General features: G+C 43.2%; 1 protein-coding gene across 1 annotated transcript in view; it reads right to left on the bottom strand.

Annotated features, from left to right (window-relative positions):
* Positions 1-6,200: 6,200 nt before the first annotated feature.
* TRIM44 (tripartite motif containing 44) overlaps positions 6,201-19,130 on the bottom strand; it is a 123,587-nt gene continuing 110,657 nt past the window's right edge. Inside the window, exon 5 of the mRNA XM_036259417.1 lies at positions 6,201-10,788. Coding sequence (XP_036115310.1) covers positions 10,761-10,788 — 28 coding nt within the window. The 3' untranslated portion in view covers positions 6,201-10,760. The remainder of the gene's footprint in view (positions 10,789-19,130) is intronic.

Raw genomic sequence — 19,130 nt, 5'->3', positions numbered from 1 at the left:
AGGATCTAGGGGCTGAGCAGGGAAGCCAGCGTGGAGCAGTGTGAGGGTGGGCTCCACCTCCCCTATGAGGGCTCCATTGGATGAGTGTTGGTCATCACAGTGAACAGTAGGCACAAGCTACCACTCATTACGTGCCGGCCATGTGGCAGGCACTGGACTAAGCCCGGTGGATCCAGCTGCTCATCTAATTCCTCGGAGTTAGGTAAGGACAGAGCTGGCACTCGAACCAAGTCTGTCTGCTTCTAACGCAGTATCAGGAACAAGGTCGTTCCACTTTCTAGACAGAGACCACACATCGCTTTTTCCTGGAGATGCTACACTGGGGTTAAGTGGTTCACAATGTTAACAGTTTCTCCCTAAAAACGTAGGCTACATTTTACTGTTCACCTCATTCCATCACTCTTAGGTCTGCCCTCCAGAGACCTTCCCCTTCCCCACAAACACACACAAAATCAATTACGTTTGTATTATCTGATGCCAGTTGTGTCTGTACCTCAAAGGGGAAGAGTGTGTTTTTTATGAGCGGAGATTTTGTTTTTCCAATCTGCTCCCTCCCAGCGGGATCTCGATACTTTTTCTGAAGTTACACATTGTGTGGGTGTGGAGCTGAGTTGGCAAGGAATGGATACACACCACACCTTATTTATTTTCTCTTTTGTGGAAGGATCTCAGCTGTTTTTCCGCCCAAATTGAATTCTCTTACTCTTGAAGAATGACCCAAGCAGAGAAATTTCCCAAACATCTGAAATCTGAGAATTTGTGCCTGGAATCCATGAGGCTCATGGTTTCCAGATGGAGAGACCGGAAGGAGAGGGGGGGAGGGTGGGGACGAAAGGCAAGGGGGAGGCCTGAACTTTGGATCACTTCTGACTGCCTTGGGAACCAGGCCAGGTCTCTTATCTGCTCTGCGAGTTTGCCATTTGACAATGCGCCGGCCCGAAGACACGCAGCAAGTATGCACAACCTCGTGAGACGGTTCCAGTGGTCGTTAGGAAGTCAGTCATCATGAAATTGTCTTTTCTGAGGGCAGTGGCCCACCTCAGTAGCACAATGTAAAACAAAGCCCATGGCTTGGCTATCAAGAGGGGCATAAACACTCCAGCTGGATTTTCTTTCCAAAAGACAGACACTTGTAGAAATCTTGGATTCTACACACCACTTAACCATATGCAACAGTAGACCCCAAGGTGAACTAATTCTTCCTCCACATGTCTTGTCCTTATGCCAGAGGTGAGGAAAGGGGCTTAACAGGCAACCCAGTTTGGGGTTAATTAACAAGCCACAAGTAGACTAGGTGTGAGCTCAGAAAGAATGCCCTTGATTGGTCAGACAGGCCAATATCTTTTAGGGAAATCAGGAAGTTTGGGAAAATAGATCAGAACACACCTGTTAGCAAATGGGAAACTGGTTTAAGTGATAAAAAAAAAAAAATACCCATTTTTATTGTTATCAGTGGTTTCTCTATCATCCTCTCTACTCACAACCACCCCATTGATACCACCACCACCAAGCCAAAGAGTAATCTTGCTCCTCTATTGTTATTTTCACTTGGAATAGGCTGAATTTGATACTAGGATATAGCCATCCAGCTGGGTCCAAAGGTCTCAGAAGCCAGATATAGAAAGGTTACTTCCAATTAACATCTGCAATTTCCAGATGTCCTAACAAAAATGGTGAGGCAGTGCCCTGGCTGGTTTGACTCAGAGGTTAGAGTGCAGGCCCGTTAACCAAAGAGTCTCAGGTTCAATTCCAGTCAAAGGCTCATACCTCGGTCATGGTTCCATCACTGGCCCTGGTCAGGGTTGTGTGGGAGGCAACCAACTGATGTATCTCTCTTACATCGATGTTTCTCTCTTTCTCTCTCCTCCCCTTCTACCCTGTCTGAAAATCAATGGAAAAATATCCTTGGGTGAGAATTGAAAAAAAAAAAAAATGGTGGGGCAGCAAACAGCCAGAGAACCACAGTTGAATTCAATGTTTTGAAGAGCTAAGCAAAGCATTCAAGCTCTTCTTAACCTGATCTCCTGATCTGGGACATGTAAAGGTTTAACTACACCCTGGCTTGGGGTATAAATAGGTGAACATATTCTGCTAGGGCAAGACTTCAACAGACTACTCCTCTTACCTGGAGGTATGAAGGGGATACTGCCTCCTTCTTGAAGCTGAGCAGTGCCCAGAATTTATGAACTTCTTCAGACTATGATGGGAACCTGGGGTCTGAGTCAGGCATTAGCATCAGGAAAAGGTGGGCAATTTCCCTCTCTCCAGCTTCCTTTCTATTGCTGATCATACTGCTCAGAAGTGAATTATGATTTAATCCCTTCTGCTGCTAAGGGTGCTACAAAATGTTAGTTGCAAAGTAGTTATAAAAAATATTTAAGTAAAAGAGAAAGAAAAAGAGAAGGGAAAGGAAAGAAAAAAAAAAGAAAAGAAAAGGAAAGAAAATGTAACCAATGAAACAGCTCATCGTTCCCACCAGAAAAAGATGAGTTGGCATGGCACACTCCTTGGCTGTGCACAGAATGAGATGCAGTTGATTAACTGAGATCATTTCTGCATATAATGAATGTGGCACGTGCTTTTAAAAGCATGCAGTGTTGGAAGTAGGTGCGTCAGGGAGAAAGGACATTCCAGTCACATGCTTCTGGATTTCTTTATCTTTGGGTCATCAGACTAGGGCCAGGTTGCCACAAAGTGCTCAGTGATCCATGGGAAATGAATCATGTCTTCATTCCAGGACTTAATATATGCATTACATCACTATTAGAAGCAAGTGACTCTGTGGTTGTTGGCTCCAATATGGATTAAGGTCAAAAGTGGCCCTGGAGACCAAATTCCCTAGTGAGGGTTTGCCACCCAACTCTCTGTGTCCTTTGCTACTGAATTCTTTCTTCTCCTAGCAACGACGACTAAACACCAAGCTTTCCCAGGCTGGTATTATGTCTACATAAGGCTTGTTCTTCTGGTAGCAAAGAACTGGAGAAAGACAAGTGAGAATCTGTTATTGCGGGTTAAATTGTGTTACACCCCACTTGTAGTGAGGGTCCAGTTTCTTTTTATTATGCTCCAATTTGGTTGTAATCACTATTACTTGAAATAAACGGGCAATTGACAGGGGCTGAGATAGCAGGGATGCTGAAGTGGTTTCTATTGTGGCAGTACTTCTGGTTTAACAGGAGTCGACCTGGATTCTGGTACTCCTCTTCGTCGCGTTGGAAACTCGGCACTCCCATCATTCATGCATTACATGTGAAGCACTGTAGCATGAAAGTCACTTAGAAAGCGATGGAAAACACTCTCTACACAAGAGGCTCATGAACAATAAATCCTCAGGTAGGGGACTTTTTTGTTTGTTTAGTTAAATGTTCTGGAGAGTCAAAGTTCATTCCTTTTAACCCCCAAAATTTGTTTTTATTACCATTTGTAATACAAATTATTTCTAAAATGTTTGATAGGCAAAACTTGTCTTCTGGGTATACTTTAGTTCTTTCGGTGTGATGCTCGGGGTCATCACGTGGAATCTAACTATCCTGTCCTCTCATACAATCATGCTTTCGGGGTCCAGAAGCGTACAGGGCTGTTTTGTACTTAACGCCCGCCCCAAACACTGCTTCCTGAGCTCTGCAGTCTGCTTCAACGTCTTTGTCTTCTCTATTACACCTTTTCCCTCCTGTACCTAAGTTTCCTCTCCAAGTCTGTTTCTCACCCTTAAACTTAATCTGCCACTGCCTTGCAAACCAGACATCAAACATCTAGAATTACATGTGAAGTAGGAATGAATAGGTTCTAAGTGGGTGTTTTATGGGTAGATGTACAACCTTTCCTTTATGTTTGCTTCATAACATTTATGTCAACTGTCAGAAGCCTTATTCGCTTAGTTCCTAGTTCTGTCATTTTTGAATGGGTGCAGCAGAGCTTCTAGATTTTTCCAGTTCTGTGTCAATGACTCCTTGTCAAACCACGTTTGACCAAGTGAAGCTGACAGATGGTTGAGCCCAAGGTGGAGGAGATGGCTGCAGGTTGCAATGGCATGACGTGGCCTGATGCTGAACTCAGTAAATGAACTATGAAGAACACAAGCTCCTTTTGCAGTCCTTTCCAATAACATAAACTCGGCACAACGTCAAGCTGCTGAAGACACCTTCGAGATGCTAAATTACAGACTGAGTGTCCGAGATGGCTGACTGTCGGGATTCCCAGTCTATGGCAACAGAAACCATGGCTTTGCCTTTCCTGGGATTTCATTATTTATGGCCTTAGAATAAGGAAGATAAAGCAAGTCGAATAGTTCCCTCCTTCTAAAAGTAGTTTCCGATCAGAAAAGGGTTTCATTGCTCTCCTTGGCCTTCCCTCCTTCACTGGGCACTGGACTTCGCAGACTGTCCAAAGCAAAGCCTAAAAAGGGCCAACTCCTTTACCACAAGGCCACACTATGCCTGTGTGGGGTGAGGGCAGCGACGGTACTCACCAATACAAGGGGCAGCTAGAGGGGATTAACAGCAGGGGCTGTGGAGTTGCTAGACCTGGCTTTAAATACTGGCTTCCCATTTATTAGGGTGTGACCTTGGGCACAGCATTTAACTTTCTAAATCTGATTCCTGAGCAATGAAATGGGGGATAATGTTCGTGTTATGAGAATGAAATAAGACAATGTGAAAAGCAACCAGAATAGTGCCTGGCCCAGAGAAAGAGCTCACCAAATGGTAGCTATTATTAACAAAAATTATTTTAACCTGGAGACTTTAATATTTAACAAATACAGATACTCAGCAAGCTAGTTATTAATTTCAAGCAGTCTGTTTTCTTCTTTTCTGTGACATTTTCTTCTCTTGTTAAGACTGGCAGCCTAACTTTCTGCTGGGTATATCTACGTTTGGTGCCTTGTTAAGGCCAAGAAACATTCCAGACAAGCTGCTATTTCGCCCTTTTATGAGTGTAAAGGAAATGGGGCCACCTGTGAGCTGGACCGAGCAAAGATCAATGAAACAAAGAGTTGTAGCTTTCCGAGCAAAGACAACAGAATGAGAAAGGGTGGGGGCAGTGGGATGTGGTGGTGAGATCCTGGCACCAGGAAGTAGGGAAGAAAACCTCCAGACACATTGAGGTTGATTAAAACCCTGGGACTGCCAAGTGCCACGGTGCTTGGCAATCCCACCCCACCGGGCATAAGTGTCCTTGGCAGCTGGGGAGAGAGAAAGTAGGGCCTAGTGATGGCTGCAGGAGACAGAGAGTCTGCTGTCCCGGTGTTAGCGTGGCTCAGGGGTGACCCTGAGTGACTGGCCTAGCTCCCTACCTGAGACAATTCCTCGAAAGTTCACACAGCCCCAGCTGACTAAAGAGGTCTGATAGACACAGATTTGTTAAAAGGAAATTTAGAGCAGGGTTCATAAACTGCAGCTCCCCTAGACACACCTGCTGATGAGTTTTAGGATGGATTTGTAAAAGCTGAATTTTAATGCCTTTAGGCAGGACTTGCAATTTCTAATTCACACAATATCTACTGTCTTGAGTTTCACTGTTTCCATTTTCTTACTCTGATGCTTGTTGTGTGTTTCTGGTGTGTTCTCAGTTCCAGATGATACCGTTTTACCTGGCAGGCCCTGGAGGGCAGGAACTGCCTCGGCCCTAGGGTGCTTGGACTTGGTTTCAATGCAGCCTCTGGTCTTAATATATCACACATTGGACTGGAATTATTTCATTTACAACTTAATCCTATCTCTTTGGCAATTACATCAAATTGTATTTCTAAGGTTCCACAAAAATGAATTTGCTGCCCTAACTGTAATTTCCTGTATGATTTTTTTTTTTATAGAAAATATGGCAAAAATTGAAGTTTGACCTACCCCCTGGTTAATTCAAATTGTAAAGCTTTATTATTTGAAAACATCATTCAGGACTAAGTATTCTTTAGGTTATAAACTACTTCGCTCAGAAAATTTAATCTAGGCATGGATCATTTTACTTTGAGAAGACACATCGACATATTGCTAAATAACAGTGACTTTCAGTCTGTCCTTCTGTCCCTTCGCAGAGCTCTCCTAAGGCGCTCCGAGAGCCCGGAGTGGATGAGACTCCCACTCTAATGACATCTAAAACACCACCCCCCCAGCGTCACCACAGTTAAGAATGCAGACTATCATGAATATTACACCTAGCGGGGCCCTTTGTGCCCAACTCTGAGAGACAAATGGTGCTTCCAGTAATAGTTTATTGATTTCCAAATGTACAGGGGTGCTGAGTCCAAACATCCTGGGATAGTGGTAAATCTCTCTTACAAAATAATTTACAGTATGAAGATGATATACTGAAACATTAACTCAAACGTGTAGTTCCCTTGAAAGATGGAGTGTTCCCTTGTCTAATGTAAAGGGTTAGGGAAGATGACTGAGGAGGGACTGACTGCACAGGAAAACAGGCAGAGGACAATGGGTGCAGGTTCTCCCCTTCCATGCAGTGTGCCTGTCACTGTTAAAGACTAGTCAGGCTTAATTCCCGTTAAGTATAAATCTATTGTCCCCTCAAGGTTGTATCAGGCCCAGCAAGGGCTCTGTGGTACTTTTTTTACATCAGTATACTTACAACTGTCTTAATTTATTCCCGTTTTCTTGCTCTGATGCTTGTTCTGCTGTTTCTGGTGTGTTCTCAGTTTCAAATGCTGTTCTACCTGGCAGGCCCCAGAGGGCAGGAACTGCCTGGGCCTTATGTTGCTTGGAACAGGCTGCGGTAGGGGCCTCAGAAACACTGCTGGGTGAAGGCAATGAGATGAGAAGTCTCCCTTATAGGCCTTCTTTTTCTCTTAGGGCTGGGCTAAGTCCATTCATAATGAGATTTGTTTTTCAAACAGAAGATTCCAGATGTGCTAGGCACAGGGGAAACTTGGCAACTGATTTTCTTATCAAAAAGCATTTACTGAACAGCCATTATGTGAGTGTGGAGTTTCAGGTATTAACAGGAGAATATTTTCTAGGTGGGGAAGAGGACCCGTAGGCCCTGCCACTACTACAGGTGGTGAATTCTGCAGCTATGCCCTCAGGCCTGACTGGAGTGGTCAGACTCTCAGGTCATCGAATGGCTGGGTATGCAAATTTCCCATGTCATTAGACAACCTGGAGTAGGGCTGGGGTGCAATTTCCTTCAGGGCTGTCACCTTGGCTCAGTGCATTAGGGTCTGACAACCTTTGCCAAGGAGTTGCTTTTCGTGTTAACATCTTCTAAGCTCCTAAGCTCCAATTACCTGATGACACTTGTAATCAGGGCTGACAAAAACCTTTGCAGTGGCATGCAAAATAATGAGGGGCCTGCTTTGAATTTCCCTTAGTTCTTAAATTGTGTGTGTGTGTGCATGTACATACATACACATACACATACACATCATTCATGTACACACATATATCAGGTATCAGTAAGAGAGTCTAGGTTCACTGGACTCTAAATTGCCACATTCTCACAGTGCACAGATCTGGCTAACTTTACTAAAATTGAAGATGTCCTTTTCTGCAGCAGTACACCAGCAGACATTTTCAAATAAAGTTAGAGAGCAGACACCTTTCCCCTTTCTACTGCTGAGATACTCTTGAAGGCCCAGAAATACTTTGTTCATGGGGGATGGCACTGAAAGAAACGGCTCCCGACTCCTGGGGGCATGCTTAAATCAGCAATGTGTACTCGATGCATCTGCTAGAATGGAGGAATAAGGCTACTTTGATGTCATTTCTGAGCAAACTACAGCCATTAAATGTAATTTTGAAAAAGAATTCACAAGGTGAGATGGTCAGACTGCAGTGGGGGAACCTGCCGCCATGTTCTCCCTCTGTACTTAGATGTACCATGGGCCACAGAGTTAGGGGAACTGGTCTCAGAATCTGGCTCTGATATTTCCTAGCTGTGTAAGTCAAGGCGAGTGACTCTCCTACTCCAAATCTGTTTTGTCATCTGAGAATGGGGGCCTAGTACAGGGCCTGGTTCATAGTTAGTCCCCAATATAGGTCATTTCCCTTCCTGGTTGTCAGAGCTAAGACTCCAAGCATTTCTTGGAATTGCCCTGAATTTATTAACATCAAATAAAAAAAAGCAAACCCCTTCTTGGTCTCCAGACACCCAATATTTGTAAGGCAGCCAGAGACTGCTGTTAGGACCCAGTTCATTCTGAAGACACTCATAGCTGCCTCCCTTGATGACTTCTCCCTAGGGATTTCTGCAGTGCCTGCAGCCAGACAAGACACGACTTTGAGCACAACTTGCACTGACCTGGCAGGAGGGAAGCCTCATCTTGCTGGGGCTTAAGGCTGAGCAGCAGCTGCCGCTCTGGGGGAAGCTGGTGCCACTGCAGGAAGCATCCTAGTTCTTACATTGACAAATGCTGCCGGCAGGAACTTGGGAGCCTGGGCAGAGCTGCTGCACTGTGTTTAATGCTTCCCTGGTTAAAGTTTTATCAGATGCTGAAGACAGCAGGAACCTATAAAGCAAGTCTAAAATCCTTTCTGAGTAAAAGCAAAAGTGCTTTCCTTGAGGACGACAGGGATATGATAATTTATTGAAATAGGCTGGCATTCGTTTTACTATTTCCATTCATATCCACTGAATAAATGCTTGGGTTTCCCAAACACTGATTTAAAATAATAACATATGATCAGGTATGGAGAAGCCAATGATCTGTCGATTGCTAAGATAAGGCTAGTTATTTAGAGATTAAAAAATAATTATATGGAAAAGATAACACAAGCTTCCAAATCCTAGTCTTTTTAATCTTCTGGTTTTTAAACTCTTTAAGAGAGGCCATTGGTTCTTCAGAGGTGTTTTGCTGAAAGTGGTTGGGGCTGTGGTCAATGGCCATGCCAGACCCTCCAGCCTTTGTAGGAGGACAGGTAAAGCACCAGAACTGGCTTAGCCATTTGTTGGCTACTAGTTTGAGAGAAAAATACCTTTTTTTCCCCCTTAACAGCTCAAACTCCTCTCAAATTTATAAATAAACCCTTATACATGTAGTGACCGAGGATAACCCTAACTCAGAAGTATAAATGCCTGGCAGCTTCCTGGCATCGAAGGAATGATCATTTAATAGCATGCACAGAACTGAACAATTATATAAATAGGATTCCTGTAGTATTGTCTCTGCCTCAAAGACATACTGCAAACACATGAATCAGCTGGCCCTATAGCTCTGTGATAGGTAGAAGGGTCACAGGCAGGCAGGCAGGCAGGCAGGCAGGCAGAGATGGAGCTCCCCCAGGGCTGGTTCCTTTGGTTCTGTCTCAGTCAGAGGCACTAGAAGTGTAGGCCTCGAGTCAGCTGCAGCCCCAAGGACGTTTGGATACAGTTCCAATTGTACTTCTCAGAAATGAACACCAAAGTACCACTAAAGGCAGAGAAGAAGAAACAAATATCCTATTGCAAATAAGAATTACCTGTGAAGTCTCCCATTTTACCTTAACCACGTTGATGTGTATGAACATTCTATTTCATAATATAACGGTTTGTTTTATCCAAAAATAAGGTCATCCCCTGATTCCAAACTACTTGTTAAGTAAAACTGATGTTTCAGAAGGTGCAGTCCTTCAGCTTGCAGTTTGGATGCCCTAGGACATCACAGCTCACTGGAGCATAAAGAACTTGGCTGTAAGGAAATGTGACTGAGGAGGAGGCAAGGCCAGGGTCCAGCCATGATGCATCTCTGCCTCCTGTTGCTGAGGAGGAGAGCGCCGGGGGGTGATCTAAAGGGGAGTCGGAGGGGCGTCCACGGCAAGACAGGCTCCAGCTGGAGTGCAGGAGGGTGCATCTGCCAAAAGATGGAGCTCGGAGCTCCACTCAGCACATCACAAGGGACAAGGACGCTCCCCACATTGCATTTAAGCCAAATTAGGCTAAGCTGAGGGAGGGGAACTAAAACCTACACTGAAAATGCCCATTTGGTAACACCCCAGCCTTTCATGTGACAAGATTCATAAAACCTGAAGAATTCACCCAATCATTCGGTGTCATCAGATCCTTTAGTGACTGTTTTGGAAACTCAGGCAATTTGCGTTCAGAAATACTGATTTCAACTTTTAATCAGATCTCTTTGGTCCTCTTTTTTTTTTTAAACATTATTTCCTTTCTAAGTCTTCAATAATTTTTTATCCATTTTCACAGCACTGAATTATGAATCCTAAAATCCTGGATAACCTCATATACTAAAAATATCTCTATATATTTCTACATTTTAACTCTTTCTCCAACCCTGTTTTCAAGCCATCCACCTTATTTCATGAAACTGCATTTTCCCAAACGTACTGGACTTTTAGAGACTATCTACGTGGGTGCAGCCTACTCTGCCCTCATTTATTTCATGCTTCAATTTGAATAAAGTGGGGCTTTATTAGCAGGTAGGGAAAGCTTTTCTGACTGCCCTTCAAGATTATTCCAGATCCTTCCTAATGAGGAGACACGATTTGGCTATATAATATTAATATTACAGGGGCTGGCTTTCCTGAGTAAGTTCAAAGCAGTCGTTGAGGGATTACCTGAAGGACCCTTCTTAATTGCTCCTGGTTGGTCGAAGGGGCACTTTTCCTTGACCCACCACACAAAGAATGAGAAGCACACAGTCTGTAAGCATGGGGCTGCTCATCCCTGGAGAGAGATGTGCCTGCTGTGGGTCTGGGGATGCAGCCGGTGGAAGGACATGTGTTACTGGGCAGCATTCACAGAGATCAGAAGCCGTCACGTACACGCTGTCACATACACACAGGGGAGGAATGATTTCCACTGGAGATGGCAGGCCTTCATGTGTCCTCTTCTTCACTGGCACCACTACAAAGGAAAGGAGAACCAGGTGAGTTAAGACATCACAAGAAGGGAGGCAACCTAACCTCCTGGTTGAAGGCACGGGCTCCGTGGTCAGACATCCGGATTCCCGTCCTCACCCTGCCACTTCTGGGCACTGCACTGTGGCCGTGCACAGTTACTTACCCTCTCTAAGCTCTGATTTATCTTCTACAGAGATAATGATAATAAAACCTACTTTCCTGGGTTATTGGAGGATTAAGTAAGATAACATAGTTGAACCTCAGTTCTCAAATTCAATTCATTCCAGAAGGTTGTTCAAGAAGCAATTTGTTTCAAAACCTAATCATTTTTTTCCATTAATGTCAATTGAATTAAGTCATTCCAGACCCCCAAGTGATTCCCTGTTTTAACCGTTCTTATATACAGTACATGTGGAAGGTACTATTTAATCTGTAAACAAGCACTTTTCTCGAGTTTATCAAGCCACTCCCTACTAGCCTTAAATGGATCACTTCCAGCACTCATTCTGGGGTGTCTTTCAGGAGGTCAGCATGCGGCACTTCGCTTTTTCATGTATCACTGCTTCCAAAGTGCTATCACCAGCTAACTGCTTGTCACTGGTTAACTGCTTTCTGTTTATCCAAATCAACAACAATTTGTCTACCTTTTCAATTGCCTGTGATCAGTTTCTTTTGCAACATTAGCACTCTTGATGGCCTCTTTATGTTTTAAAATTGTGCTAATTGTCCATTTCACCAGCAACAAAAGCAAAAAACAAACAAACAAACAAAAAAACGCACAAGAATATTGACAGCACTATTTTCTGAGATGTGAACAATGCAAGGTTTAGTGATAAGGGATTCACATTCTGACCTTTGTTTGTGGCCTGGGAGACTCTTTCTGTCATGCTGAGGTATCAGCATGAAAGGGTTATCAAGTCCAGAATTGAAGTTGGAGACATTTTTTTTGAACGACTTGGTCAAGAACCGAGTTGTATGAGATGGGAGACATTGGAGAACTGTAGTCTGACTATACATGCAAAATACACAAAACCTAGAACACAGTAAGTGAAGAGCTAAATGAGCAGGTGTGGGTCATAATGTTTTTTTAAAACTTACTTGACAAAATAAATGTCTGGTGAAAAACAGGAGTTTGACTTCCCCTAAGCCTTAAGCTATCTTGTGTCAGGAGAGGAAAAAAAAGGGAGCTATCATTCTATACTCCTCACTTGGAATAATGCCAAGGTTTCCATTCATGCCACGGGGATGTCACTGGATTTAAATGTCTCCTCTCCAGAGAAGGTACTATATCTAAGTAGGAATCCCTGATTATTTTTCATCTCCATCTTATTTTTTAATATCCCTTATCATATCCTATAAAGTGTTTGCTATTTACTCTCCTCTCTACTGCCCATAGAGCATAAAAGAGTAGCAATACAATCTATTTTGTTAACTACTGTTAACCTAGCACTAATATTATGCTAGGCACATGAAAGTGTTCAAAATGTTTAAAAGTGAGTGCGAAGTGAAGACAATAGGAAGGAAGGAAGGAGGGAGAGAGGGAGTTATAAGGAACGGTCAGTTATTACTGTCCTGACCAGAGGATCCTAGATGTCACTGATACTTCAGTGACCAAAAAAACGAGCTGTGAGTCCCACAGGATGGCTGGGAGCTCAGCTGCTCGAGGTCAGAGCCTCCCTGGTTTGGTTCTGGGAGAGAACATTGTTGAATAAGAACTGGGGCAAGAAGGCAGAGCCAGAAAAACAAAGAGGACAGGAGCAAGCACACTAAAAAGGGCAGCCCTGGCCGGTTTGGCTTAGCAGTTAGAGTGTCGTCCTGCAGACCAAAGGGTTGAGGGTTTGATTCTCAGTCAAGGCACGTACCTGGATTGCAGATACGATCCCCAGCCCCTATTGGTGTTGTAACCAATCCATGTGTCTCTCGCACATCAATACCGTCCCCCCACCCCCCACTCTATCTAAAAATCAATGGAAAAATATCCTCTGGTGCAGATTTTTAAAAAATGGTCAAAGGAGCCTTAGCCAGTGTTGGATCAGTTGGTTGAGTGTTGTCCTGTGCATCAAAAGGTCACCAGTTTGATTCCCAGTCAGGGCACATGTGCAAGTTATGGGTTTGGTCCCCATTCGGGGCAGGTCATGTATGGGAGGCAACCAATCAATGTTGATCTCACATCAATGTTTTTTCTCTCTTTTGGTCCCTCTACCTTCTTCTCTCTAAAATCAATACAAACATTTTTTTTTTTAAAGGGCAAAAGTAGCAAACTTGCCCAGTTTCTACTCTTGCACTTCTAGAGGCCACAGTCAAAATCATAACAAGAGCCAACTTGATCGGGTGCTCACTGTGAGCCGGGGCACTGAGCCAAGGGCTCCTTACCCATCTATCACTCCCCACACAATCCTTAGGATGGAGGAACTGTTATTTTTATGATCCCATTTTTCCAGATGGAAACAGTGAAACTCTGAGAGACGTAAAATCCTCAATCACATAATAAAGTCTGTGTCCTCTGGATAAAGTCTGAAGTAGTCAAGATAGGGTGGTTAGAAGGGAGGTAAAATCTCCCTCTGGTAGAGACAGGAGTTCAGTAAGGAAGAGGAAGGCCTGGGGGGCACCAGCTCCCAGTTATGACCTAGGAATTTTTATCTCACAAGGGATTATCTATGTCTACATAAAATCTGTGCTCTTTTATGTCCATTTGGGAAAGACTTTAAGAGAAAATATCCTAGGCAACTAACTTGTAGTACTTCGGCGAAGGGTGAAAATATATCAAGACACAGAGCCTGACAATAAGGTTAAATGTACTCTAGAAGCCCAAAGAACCAACTCAACAGGAAACTCTCCTGTTTCCATTCCCTCTTCCTGACTGTTGTCCAATCACGAAATAAAGGGAGCATGGGCTGGACAGTGAACTGTCATTAAGGAGCCCCGTGTTGGTGACATCTGTCCCAACGAGAACAAAAGGTCTTTTATGAAAGCTTCTCACCATAATCAAGGCACAGTTGGAACTGGCGTCATATTCTCCTCAACAAAGCAAGCTCTTATTGTTCTCTTGTCAATTTCCTTCACTATGAGCAGACTAGCATGGTGACTGTTCCCTTTCCTTAAGCTGCAGTTCATTTTTCAGCATTCTTAACTTGAAAATGCATAGTTTAAAGGGTTCATGAACCTACTGGAATTGTTAAAATATTTGTCTGTGTATTCCTTTGTCTGAAAGAGGCCATAATTTTCATCATATTCACAAAGAGGTCAACAACTTCCCCACCCCTCAACGAGTATAATGAAATTATAAATAAGTTCTTTTTGAGTTGCCAGTTTTTTACTATAAGACTTGTAGAGTTGGCTTGGAGAAAAGGTCAGAAGCCACAACTGATAAAATATTTTCTCATTATCCTAAAAGAGGTCTGTTCTTGGGTCTGAAAGATATAGTTCATCTCATAGTTTAAAAGCATGAGACCTTATGCCCTGGCCAGTGTGGCTCAGCTGGTTAGAGTGTTTTCCTGTGCATTGAAGGGTTGAGGGTTCAGTTCCAGGTCAGGGCACATACCCAGGTTACGGGTTCAATCCTATTTGGGGCACGTACCAGAGGCAACCAATTGATGTTTCTCTCTCACATCAATGTTTTCTCTCTCTTCCTTCCTCTCAATGAAAAACATATCTTTGGGTGAAGATTAAAAAATAGAGCCCTGGTCAGTGAGGCTCAGTAGTTAAAGCAGTGCTTCTCGGTCAAGGGTACATGCCTGGGTTGCAGGTTTAATCCCTGGCCCTAGTTTGGGCACACGAGGGAGGCAACCATTCAATGTGTCTCTCTCACATCGATGTTTCTCTCTCTCCCCCACCCTCCCTTCTACTCTCTCTCTCTACGAATAAATAAATAAGTAAAAATAAATTAAAGCATGAGACCTTGGGATCCCGGCATATCACTGATTGATTATTTCATTTGCTAAATATTCACTGACAGTCTACTGTGTGTTAGGCACAATGCTGGGCACACCAATGAGTAGGAGAGACACAGTACTTGCCCTCCTGGACTGTACAGCCTGCTAAGTGAGAGAGACAGAGATGGACAGAGATACAGATAGAGAGAATAATTTTTTTCAGAATGGCATCTTCAAATAAAGCATATTTATTTTCATAATCAAGTAATAAACTGTTTTTCACAATAATGAAAAAGAAAAAGAATCTTAACTGAATCTATAACACAGAGCTTTGCTTACTTCGTGTGTGGTCTCTCCTGGAGGGTTAACAATATAATTAGTGTGAGATGTCTCCTCAATGCTCCTTCGTGTATACAAGCTGATCTATGGTCGTAAGATTTTATCTTAAATAGTCCATAAAAGTCTTTACTTTCTCCAGGGGAAGTAGCCAGACTTCCATCTCAGCCATTTATCATCCTCCTCTGAAACATCTATTAGTCACATTTTGATTTATAATGGGAGTGGTACTCAGAGGTTATTGAAATTCTTTTTAATGTCTGTTTTGTTGTTGTTTTGAAAATGAACTAAGCGTGTTAGGTGGACAGCCGTCCTGTAGTCGGTATTTACCATCATGGGAGGCAGCATTATATAATCCCTTTGAAGTCATCAGACTGACCTAGGTTTAAATCCCCGCTCTGGTACTGTTGGGTGAGTTACTCAACCTCTCTGAGTCTCAGTTTCTTCATGGTAATACTATCTACATTGCAGGGTTATTGTGAAAGTTTTACGTATTTTATGCAATATAAATAATTACAGATGTTGGCTACCTTCTCTGACCTACCTTTCTTCTTGTCCTGAATCAACACCTGCTTCCTCTAACTCTCCTCACTGTTCCTAGTTTTGGCATCTGAACCATTACGTTCCAGAGAAAGTATGTTCCTATCCCCAAACACTCTTCAAATATCTAAATACCTGAAGAGTAAGTGTCCTTTACTTGCTTGGAGAGTTTTTTGTTTTTTTTCCCTAATGACAACTCCAGACATAATGAAATACAGGTATTAAACAGAAAGAAAGGCTGAGTTCTAAGTTTCTGACCCGTCCACATGACAGATCTCTAGAAGTCAGCTGCTGCCTAACACTGGGGAGGACACATGCTGAGTGAAACGTAGGTTAACTAATCTCGGTTACAGACAGACCTAGTTTGAGTGCTGTTGTATCTAAAAGCAGTGGTTTTAAAACAGGTAAAACATACCCTTGTGGTACATGACTTTCCAGGGGTATCTGGGCATGAGTAATTTTAAGAAAATAACTGCTCTGATCTTTAACTTCCATACACTCTTTCTTAAAACTGACCTTTCCAAGAACATCCTGTGATCTACAGGTTCTCTCTTCAGCCACTCCCACTTTTACAAGCACTTTATCCCCACCTCAGGAAGGAAACCACGCGCAGCCTCCTGAACTGTACCACGGGCCGCTTTCAGAACGCCCTTCTCGGAGGAGTCCTGTGGGAGCAGGGCAAGAAACAGCAGAGGAGGTAAACCCTCATTTCATCCAGGCAATAGACTTTTGGCAAGGCTGCGTCCATAGACTATCCATAGACCGATTCACATTTCAGAAGCGAGAGTACTGTCATGAGGTGTGAATATGTTTATTTGAATCGAAAAAATAAAATCAAGACTTGGATCTGACAGAAAGTGAGACTAATTTGGTTGGATATTTTGACCATAAACTCCATCTTTGCCAATTATATCATAGAGTAAATTTTTTTTCAAAATATATTTGTATTGATTTTTTTAGAGAAAGAGGAAGGGAGGAGGAGAAAGAGATAGAAACATCGATGTGAGACAGAAACATCAGTCGGCTGCCTCTTGCATACCCTCCACTGGAGACCGAGCCTGAAACCCAGGCATGTGCCCCGACCAGGAATCGAACTGGCAACTTCTTGGTGAACGGGTCAATGCTCAACCCCTGAACCACACAGGCTGGACTCACAGAGTGAATTTTATTTATAAATTTAATATTCTAAACCTTAGTGCCAAAGTTTTGACAAAAACATACATAAAGCTCATACTGCATAATTTGTCAGAAATCACATCCTTTTCAACTATCTAAACTTGATATACAAGTTTCAGGAGACAACTTAAAAATAGGCAAGGAGACACATAACTTTTTCTAAATTATTTAGAGTTCCTAAATCCTGACTGGAGGATGGTGTGACGTTTAACACTGTCCTGGCTGGGGGTGGGGGTCGGAGTGGCATGGTGTTACTAAGAAGCCCCGGCAGAGGAATGCTGTGTCTCTTCTGTCAGCGGGGCACACTGATGAGGAATCCTTTCTGTCTTGTGTCCCATGAAGCTGAAGGAGTTGTTAGGTACAGGGCACAACTCCAGTCACATTTAGCCCCTAAATACCTGCTGATAAATGATTATGTTAAGGAGTGTTTCACTGACTGATGCTTTTTAAGACAGTCCATATAGACAGGCAGCTCAGACTTTCAGCTTCTGTCCCCAGAGATGAAGGCTTACTTATAAGAGGAAGTTAATAAATGAGGTGGTAGGCACTCTGACCTTGCAAGTTTACTAGTTCCTTTTCCTGAGAATATAACACGACATAATTTGATTTGGTATCACTCATATCTGCTAAGTCTTCGGCTTATTTATTAATTACTGCTATAAAAAGATTACTCAGCTCAGGAGGATAGAGAAATTAAGGCGTATCAACTGGGGAGGAAGGCTAGAATCAGCTGAGGTGCAGAAAGATAAGATTTAGTATTCTCCAAGAAGGAAGCCACACAGATATTGTACAAGGAGCTAACTGGAAAGTCTCTATTCATCATCTGAGGCTGTGTGCCCAGTTCCAGTAAGTATGTGATCAGTCCAACTCGGGATATGGGCCAAACACTCAGCTTCAGAAATACTCCTCCACTAGGCAGAACAGCTGCTGCTGTGGTTTCCCATGTCACCTGCCCCGGCAGCCTGGGCTGAAAGTAAGGTGTTACTGTGCTATAGGGAATCAGAACTTATATATTTAGCTGCCACCTGTGGAATGAAGTGAGATATAAATAAATATGAAACAAAGTAAAATGTCTTCAATTTATCCTGGGCTGACTGAGAAAAGCATGGGAGGACCTCAGAGTTCTGGTTCTGGCTTGGCTGTGTCACTCGGGGCCCAGTTTCCTCAAACGGGAAGTAGAATGCCTTGCATGTACGTGAAATCTAGGAACATTCCAGACCAGACAAGAGCTCAGCCCCCTCAGACTTACACGCTTACTCTCGTCTATCCTGTCTTCCCTCTTGCTTCCTGTGCATTTCTTTCCCATTCTTCTCCGATTCAGTCTGAAGGTGGACCTAGATGGTCCAAGTTCTTTCATCCCTTTTCTGGCTGGGCCCAAACACCAGGTTGATGAATATTAGTGCTTGATCAGTACCTCGTACAGACCCAAGAATAAGCTCTGGTATGAACAAAAAGCTCCATGATTCCCCAATTCATCATGGTTCTTAAAAACATTTCAGGTGGCTTTAGCCTTGTTGCATCTTCCTTCTCAAATCACAGGAAAGACAGAAAGAAGGGCTCTTCTCTCGAGATCATGTTCTACTTTATCCTGTGATCCTTCTCTACAATAATAACCGCTATTTTCAGAGGGCTGATTTAATGTTTAATGCACTGTGCTAAGTAATTCATATATATGCAATCTTGCCAAATCCTAACGGTAGCTTTTGAAGAAGTATTATAATCTCCATTCTACAGATAAGAATGGAGGCTGAGAGAAGCTACATCACTTGCTCAAGGTACACAGGTTGTAAATGGTACATCTAGATGATAAGGACTCCAGAATCCTCAGAAATGAAAGTGGTCTTGGGAGAGACATGAGAGATGAATCTATCTTCTGACCCCCCCAGTTACCCAGCCAGTAAGTGACAGCCGCTTATGTTCTATTAGGCCAATTTTTTCACCTAAAAAATTAGGTAATAATATCCTACCTCTAAGGGTTAGTGTGATGAGATGGAAGATACACACAAGTTCTTTTTAAAGATGAAAAATGCCAGGTAAGGTTAGGATTAATATAGAAAGAGAAGGAAATACAGACACTGGGTTTGCCTCAGCCCTCACAGTGGCCCCTGCAGACCTATGGAGATACTTCTGAGAGAAGCTTCAGTCTCTAGCATTGCCTCAGGTCCACATTTGACCACAGTACCGAATTTGATCTCCATGCACCCTGCAACCTGTTTGCTGTATTTACAGGTGGCTCCCCTTCTTGTACTCCACAGGGGCTGAGTGTGGAGGCCTGTTTCTGTGGAAAGGAACCAGCAGCCTGTTCAGGCAGCCCTCTTCTATAGGGAACTACTTGGATGGAAGCAGCCGGCAGCAGACTTGTTTGTTTGTCTAGTCCCACCTGTTCTTACAACACCTTTCTTTAGGACTGAGTCTTCTGTTG

The sequence above is a fragment of the Molossus molossus genome, unplaced genomic scaffold (genome assembly GCF_014108415.1).
Source record: "Molossus molossus isolate mMolMol1 unplaced genomic scaffold, mMolMol1.p scaffold_m16_p_13, whole genome shotgun sequence".
NCBI classification, from domain to species: domain Eukaryota; kingdom Metazoa; phylum Chordata; class Mammalia; order Chiroptera; family Molossidae; genus Molossus; species Molossus molossus.
This window is presented reverse-complemented; position numbering and strand designations above follow the sequence as displayed.